At 56.1% G+C, this 7902-nt stretch overlaps 1 protein-coding gene across 1 annotated transcript; it reads right to left on the bottom strand.

The window, feature by feature from the left end:
- Positions 1–744: 744 nt before the first annotated feature.
- Positions 745–7654, bottom strand: CFAP410 (cilia and flagella associated protein 410). The gene is made up of 7 exons (XM_084754003.1): positions 7469–7654; positions 6532–6550; positions 5742–5788; positions 4424–4653; positions 3325–3496; positions 2625–2700; positions 745–1780 (listed from the first exon to the last, which is right to left on the bottom strand). Exons 1-7 carry the CDS (start codon positions 7543–7545, stop codon positions 1652–1654), a joined length of 750 nt encoding a protein of 249 aa, XP_084610129.1. The 5' UTR covers positions 7546–7654; the 3' UTR covers positions 745–1651.
- Between the last annotated feature and the right edge of the window lie 248 nt (positions 7655–7902).

The following is a 7902-nucleotide window of genomic DNA, read 5'->3' as shown; positions in this document are numbered from 1 at the left end:
GGGATTCACCCTGGATGTCCAAGACCGTTAAGTGTGTTGTCCATCCAAAGGAGCTCAGGGCCTGGGGACAACAGCAGGCTGTAGTTGGACACCTGAAGATTAGGGCAGCACCCAGCAGGTCCCTTGCTCAGTCTGGGCATCTGTCACACAAAGGAGCTCTGTATTTAGTGGGGAGGCACTAAGGGCGGGAGATCCAGACACAAGGCCTGTGTGGCTCATTCTCTTCCTGGGTCTGGGCACTGCACTGCATGGGACTTAGGTCTCAGCACGGAGCTCTGGCTAGTTCAGTGTCTACCTGCTCAGCTGAAAGGCAACTTTGGGCCCCTGGTGACAGCGATGGCTTTAGGTGACACTCAGGATACAGCCTCCTCTTCCCTGAGTTCTCTTTACAGCATTCGCCCTTCTTGGTGACACCTCTCCTTGCTGTGGTTGGATGCTAATTCCTGTTTTGTTCAAGGGGTGACACCTGGGAGATTCAGAGTGGGGTTGATGGTCCCCTGCTCGGCTCCAAGTAGGGATATGTGCTGTAGCTTGTCCCCAGTCTGGGCAGAGGAGGCTGGGGGTGGGGACCAAGGATGGGGGCTCAGCACAACTGGTAGTTTGCCCATCCCTGAGGTGTGCATGAGTGTGTCACGGGAGGAAGGAAAACTAGATGTGCCAGGTGTGGGGTGTGGTCCAGAGAATGCCTGCTGGCATTCCAGAATTTTATGTCCTGGAACAAGGAATTGGACCAGGGACACAGACACTGGTAGAAACAGTTTATTGAGAGAGAAAGTACTCCCAGGATTGGAAGTGGCCCAGTGGCTCTGAACCTTCAGTATGACCCTTACAGGTCACCTACAGAGCCGGCTGTTGTATGCAGCAGGCTTCTTGGGTATGTTTTACCTGTCTCATGGTGGTGGCCGTTCAGGACATTTTTTTGCTCATTGTTTTACATATGCTAATCTTGACACCTTTCTTGGCTCTATTCTCTTGGGGCAGGTGTAAGGCCTCCCCAAGGCACCAAGGTGGCCCTGCCTGGTGGGTAAGTTACAGGGCCTCCTTGATTGCTCTAACAAAGACAGCTTCATTGATGGCATCTGACACCACATAATGTTGAGCAACTCTGATGTCCCCAACAGTTACTCTACCTAGGTGACATCCCTCTTCTGAAGAAGACAGAAAAATGACAATGTCCTGGTCAACCTTGACCTGAGAAGAATCCGTTCTCTTAGGCTGTGGTGTCGAAGGACACCTGGGGCATGGTGCTCCATCAGACATCTCCCTGAGGACAGGCTTGATACAGGGACACCAGGGCTTCCCCTAGCTGCTGACAAACAGCATGGACCTTGAGGTCAAGGCCCCGCCTGCCACTGAGATGCTGGCTTCCAGCCCAAACAGAAAGTGCTTTATTGGAGGGTATGGCTCGTACAGTCCTCCCTGGAGGAAAGGGTCAGGTAATGCCCGGATCCTCAAGACCTCAGCAGGTAGGTCCCAGGGACCATGCTGGTGGGCAGCATCTCTGTCAGCCCGAGGCACAGGAGAGGGGTCTGCCCAGCTGGCAGCCACTGCTCCTGCACTGGCTTGGTGCTGAGAGTCCAGAGGGAGGCTTTCCAGGTGGAGTCATGTTTCCACACGGTATAACAGGGTCCAGGCACTGGGGCCTATGAAGTCACTCCATGTCCTCCTGGGGCTCCAGCCTGTGCAGCGCCTGTAGCCGGCTGCCCACAGTCTGCTGGACAGCCTCTAGCCCCTCAGTGTCCAGCTCCTGCAGCAGCAGCAAGATGGCAGTCAGGATGTTCTGGGGACAAAGAGAATGACCTAGATGCTGGCCCGTGGCATCCTTTGTAGGGTGAACAGTCTTAGGGTAGGGCGTTCCAGGCAGCAACACAGGAAGGTCAAGGCACAGGCATGGGTACCTGCTATCCAGTTCCAGCCAGGCTCGGGTCTACTCTGGCTTTAGATGGAAAAACCGCACGCACAGGCTGAGGGCCCAGCACCTCTCAGAGGGGTATTCTCTGATACAAAGTGGTGAAAGGGGGGGTGCTTCCAACCCAAGGATGGGAGGATGTGGGCTGAGGGGCTGCACCTGTGGCTCATTGAGAAGAATAGGCCAGAAGTGACTCACCTCAGCTTCTGACCCCTGACCTGTGCAGCACACTAAGGCCTCTGCGAACTCTTACTTGTGTCCTTGTTCTACAGAAGCTGGCCAAGGGCAGCCAGCTGGAGGGAAGGCCTTTCTCTGGGGCAGGTGTGCCTGTTCTAGCTGCAAGCTGGAGGACGCCTGCTGGACACAGCAGACAGATGCCCGCTGGCAACTCTGTTGAGCAACTGAGGACATGGAGAGGGAAGGGAGCCTATGGGCACAAGCCTGCTCTTCAAAGTCTTGAAATTGAGTTTGGTTGTGTGGGTTGGGAGCGGGGGAGGGTGGCAAGTGGAGAGGGAAGGAACCCTGAGGGGACAGTGACCTAGAGAAGTGGAGGCTCCCGCATGCTGGAGTGGGAAGCTGAACTGAGCTTGGGTGCTGTGGCTGCTACTCTTGCCTCACACACCCCACTCTTCCTTCCTATGAGTCCAGACCTGGCCCCACGTTATCCTTGGAGCCTGCCTTTTGCTGCCAGGATAGAGAGGCAGTGGTCACTCACCCTATCCTTTTGACTCCTCAAAGCATCTCTTTGTGGAAAGGAAGGACACTGACCTCCGGCAGTCTGGCCCGGTACTCTGTTGGTAAGAGAAGACAGCGAGAGTGTGACAGTCAGAGGGCTCTGGGCACCACCATCTGTATGTCAAACCCCATTGAGAAGATGCTAAGTCACACTGGCAGGTGGCCCCAGCCCAGAGCAGGAGACATAAGCAGGTGCAGGAGCCCAGTGTGCAGAATAGGGGCCCAGAGGCAGGAGCAGCTTCTCTGTGCCCAGGGCTCCCACCTGCAATGCTATCTACTCAGGACCTCAGGGAAGGCACAGAGGTGATCATGGCGGGAGTCAGAGCAGAAGAATGGCTTCTCCCCCGCCCCCCAGGGCTCATCTCCAGTGCTGTCCACAGATGGGCGACAGCAGGCTGCACCTGATATTGGAACTCAGCTGTGGCCCTTCTAGAGAACCCACAGCCTTCCTGTGCCATTTCTGACCAAGTACAGTCACAACAATGGCCACATTCAAAGCCACCTGAGAAGCACTGCAGGCCCCTGAGCTGCTTTGCCTCTGCATCACCCTTCCTCCCCTGCCTGCCGGTGCAGGTGTGCACAGGTTACTGAGCACCCTCCCCTACCAGGAGACAGGAAGCCCCCTCTCATGGCCTGAGGATGCCCCTGGGACAGTGGGTCTTGCTCCCCGGCAGGCTCACTCTGTCTCCTCCGTGTAGCTCAGCAGGCCCTGGCTGGTCTCAGTGGCAGAGGTGACAGAGCTGAGGGTGTAGGAGGCCTTGGGACAGCCATTGCCTGCGCCTTCTTTGTCAGGGGCGGCAGTGATCTCATCTCCCTCCATCAGGGCGCGAGTCAGCTCCTCCTCGGTCACAGCTTGTGGAGAAGGACAGGAAGGTAAGGGTGTCAGGGGCCTGTGTGGCACAGCCTCGTGCAGCCCTGGCCTCCTCTGGCTTCCGCACACCTTCGGCTGTGTGTGGGGGAGTGGGGGTGAGGGGGGTCGCTGTTCCTGGGATAGTCAGTCCTGCTTCCCATCCCCAGGCCCACAATGAGTATGGCACTGGCAGGAGGGCAGGGGTGCTGGTGAACTTCAGGCCTGGCATCTTCTATGAGCCAAACCCCTCGACACAGATAGTTCTGTGTGGTCCTGGGATTGGACCCAGCACCTTGCACATGCTAACAGGCTCTGAAAAGAGTACATTTCCAGTCCCTAAGACAAATGTTAAAAAGAATGGGTTTTACATACTTAGCCCACGTCACTCACTCTTGTTCAGTGTCTGGGAGAAAACTGCACTGTAACTCAGGAAGATCAGGGACTGGCTGCTAAGAGTGTTAGCCCATGGAGCCAGTGAGCTGGACCCTGACGAGAGTCCACGGCAGGCTCTCCACCATGATAGAGGGGTATGCAGGCGCGGCATAGGTGGGCATGGTGTGGGGGCACTAGGGTAGGCATCCATGTGGCTCCAGAGGCCTGGCTGCCTGTGCAGCTGAGTCCACCGCATGCTGCCCAGTCACCATACTGCACACCCTCGCCATGGCATATGGATTATCCTCACAAGGGAGGCAAGATGAGGAGAGACTGCTGAGGCACACAAGTCCAGGTGGGGTTAACAGGTAGGAGCCCTGTGGGCACTGAATGCTGCAATGGCATGTTTGAAAGGGGACACTCTCTCAGGGGGTGCCCCTGATGACACTGCATGATGGATGCACGGGGGTTGCAGAAGACAGGGAGGAGGGGCTGCCTGGGAAGCCCCTCAATGGGGACCGCCTCAGTTGCCAGGGGGTGAACATGCCAGATGCTACCTTGGTTGTCCAGCTTCTGCAGGTGGGGCAGGTTGCGCAGCACAGTCATGCGGTAAAGGTGTGGGCTGGAGCCACAGCACGGGTTCTCGGCTAGCCACAGCACCCTAAGGTGTGGCAGGTCCTTTAGGTAGAACAGCTCATTGAGACTGGGGATGCGGTTCCTCCTCAGGTACAGCTCACTCAGGCGTCGGCAGCCACGCACGGGTTCCAGGGTGGAGACGCTGTTGACACTGCGGGACCAGAACACTGTCAGGGACCCATACAGTCTGGACCTCCATGGGCCAGGGGGCCTGCTCCTGTGGGTCTGCCTCAGCCATAAGACCAGCACCAGCAGAAGGTTTTTGCCTTAGAATCGGGTCAAAGCCAAGTAAGTAGGGGTTGGAGAAGAGGCAGTGTTAGCTGGGAGCCCCTCAACTTGAGACACCATGTGGGCAGCTCCTTGGCCTCGAGCTCTGCATGCATATGGGACCACTGTGGCAGACAGGGTGCTCTGCCCTCCTTCATAGGTGACACTGGGTCTCCAGGGGACACACTTAGCCCTACATCAGGCACTGGCTAAAACTCAGGAAAAATGAGCTGTGTCACACATAAATCAGATCTGACTTCCAGAATTGCAGGCTGAAGAGAAACAGGGTTTTAGGATGACATCCATCCTATAGGAGAATATACACGACACAGGAAGGGAAAAACAGCATCCAGGAACCCTCAGTGTCCCTACCAACACACCAAGTCTTGGACACATGGTGTTCCAATCAGCAGAGGCCAAACACTGTACCTCCCAGAGCCAGGGCCTGGCCTTTTGAGCTAGCCTCACCCACAGTCCCTTTTGCAAGGCTGCCCTGGTGTATAACACGCTCCAGAAAAGGCCACCAGCACCAGGCAGCAGCAGCCATAAGTGTCAGCCCTAACCTGGGTCCCGGAATGGGCAAGAGAGACTCTGAGGATGAAGGAGCTCCTAGAAGTGACAGATTCAGGAAGGCAGGGGAGGTAGGGCATCTGGAGGTTCTTGGGGACAGGATGTGGCAACAGGAGAGACTGGCCTGGGTGAAATACTGCTCATTATTAGAAGGCCTGACCACTGCTACAAGTGCACAGACTTGTTCCTAGGGCGGATGTGAGAGGGCAGGCAGAAAGGAGCCCTTAGGAGGCCCAGGTATCTCCCTGAGAAAGTGGACAGGAGCTACAGGAGGGTCAGGCTCTCACAGTCCCATCCCCCAACCCTTCTGTCACCGGAAGCTGCCCTCCTAGATGGTGCAGGGACGTGAAGCTCCTCATAGCTCCCATACCCTAGGACTACAGCGACACAGCAGTCAAGTACCTGAGTGTGATCACTTCCAGGCTGGGCATCTCCCGGCATATGGAAATCTAGGGAGGGAAGAACGGGGCTAGTGAGTAGGTAAGAGTGTCCTGCTGTCACTTCATGTCAGGGGAGACATCTGTCTTGGGTCCTGTTGCCTGCACTGATGGGGCCAAGGGGGTAGCCTTGCATAGCAGGACACTCACAAGAAATCAGCTGTGTGTTGGTCTCTATGGCCCAGCCTGCCCTCAGTGTGTTCTCCACTGGGTGTTTCTACCTGACGGCTTACGATAGTTCTAGACCCAGTACATCATCACATTCAACGCCCTCAAAGGACATCTGGCCAGGGATCTTGAGGTTTCCTACACTGAGATAAAGAACCTTCTCTCTTGTTGCTTCTGAGGCACGAGGGAAGGAGAGACACTCTTCTTGTCAATGCAGCTGGGCCCAAGGCAGACAGAACTGCAAGTAGGTTTTGGCCACAACACACCCTCAGATCTGCAGATCAGGCCTAGGCCGTAGGCTCCACAGTCCCAGCTGCCCACCATTTGGGGTGGGGGTGGGGCCGGGGCTGGGACTGGTGTGTAGCATCGTGAAGCTGAGGGGAAGCCATGCAGGGAGCCTCTGATGATGTCCTTGAGGAAAATCACCACCCGGGACGCTTCCCAGAGCACGGCTCTGACTCTGTGCCTTCTTCTGTGTAGGACCAACAGGTGACATGGCACGGAACTGATGACCACAGTTCTGTAACTTTGTCTATTCTTCTGGGGAAAAGGCATCTGGGAGATGATCCAATCAAGGCAGTACTTACATCTGTGAGCTGGCTGCCCCTGAGGGAGAAAAAAATATATTTTAATCCTGTTGAATGGAGATAAAAAAAAAAAAAACTAGAGAAACGACAATTGCCTATAAATCTAATTCCAATCTACAATTGGAAAAGGTATCACAAATGGTTAGGTTGATCTCTGACAATACAACATGCTTGGTGCAGGGGTAGGGGGTACTCTGTCTGCAGGGCACACAATTTACTCCCATCAGGCCCCCACAGCAGAAAGCTGTTTCCTCTCATAGACATAAACAAACGGGTCTTCATAAGAGGCCAAGTTCAAAGGCTGATCATGCAGCTTACAAAGCAAACTTCACAGGCCTGCAATGTGGCTGTTGTTTCTGCCTGCACAGAGGCAGCCCTGCCGAGCTGGCTCAACAAAGAATGGCATTATTGAAAACCCAGGACAGAGAGGACTGTGCCAGGGCAGAGAGAGGCTTTTAATTAACAAAGTTCACTCCAGTGGCCTGCTGACACCACTAGGAGCGAGGGTCTGAACTTGCTCTGCCCCTTCTAGATGCTCTGGCCACAGTGTCCCATCTGAGTCCCCAGAGACACCTGTAGCTCTTCCACACCACACTGATGCAAACTCATCCAGAAGTCCTGGACTTTCAGTCTTGGTGTGACCCAGCCATGCACCTTTGAGTGCACCTATTCCGCAGCATCTAGGATCATGACTTTACATCCTCAGTTGTCTCTCCCTAGAGACACGACGCTAAGTACCTTTGTTTCAGACACCAGACACAGTCACAGAGGGTTAGTGAAAGCCCCTCGGCGAGACTAGTGAACTTGGTAAATTCTAGTTATCTGGCGAGGGCCGCACCCCTCCGAGGCGCTGGCCCCAGAGTGAGGCTGCAAGCTGGCTAAGGGCAGCAGGCGCCCGCCGGGGCCTCTGTTCCCTCCCGTGCCTGGCTGGCCTCACCAGCAGTTGAGCTTCCGCACGCTGTGCAGCTCCGAAGCCTTGGCTCGGGACAGGACCATCTTTCGCGTCAGCTTCATGGTGGCCGAAGGGCCGAGTGGCCGCGGGCCCGACCGCCCTCGCTTTACACTCCGCTAGCAGCAGAGGCCTCAGCCGCGGCGTGTCTCCAGGGGCGGGGCCAGAGTCGTCAGGGGCGGGGCCCGAGGTTCCATTGGCGGTCAGGAGAGAGGGCGGCACCGCGCGGGCGCAATGGTACTGCCAGACTTCCGGGACAGGAGTCTTCGCCCCGCCCCTTTGGCAGCGCGTCGGTTCTGCGCATGCGCGAGGCTCCAGGCTTTGGATTCTCCGGACCGCCCGTCGCGACGTCCCTGTGTACGCGTGCGTGAGAAGGGCGGCCCTTAGGACTCCAGGCTGCAAAAGTCTGAGATAGGATGAGA

The sequence above is a fragment of the Acomys minous genome (assembly GCF_964271855.1).
Source record: "Acomys minous genome assembly, chromosome: 13".
Taxonomy (NCBI): Eukaryota; Metazoa; Chordata; class Mammalia; order Rodentia; family Muridae; genus Acomys; species Acomys minous.
This window is presented reverse-complemented; position numbering and strand designations above follow the sequence as displayed.

What these genes read in the sequence shown, in the direction of transcription:
- CFAP410 (XM_084754003.1), bottom strand. Translation starts at nt 7,545, where the DNA reads ATGAAGCTGACGCGAAAGATGGTCCTGTCCCGAGCCAAGGCTTCGGAG. An exon ending in GCAGAAGCTGGACAACCAAG is followed by an intron (nt 3,497 to 4,423) that starts GTAGCATCTGGC and finishes CTTCTCCACAAG; the next exon opens with CTGTGACCGAGGAGGAGCTG. An exon ending in AGCTACACGGAGGAGACAGA is followed by an intron (nt 2,701 to 3,324) that starts GTGAGCCTGCCG and finishes TCTTACCAACAG; the next exon opens with AGTACCGGGCCAGACTGCCG.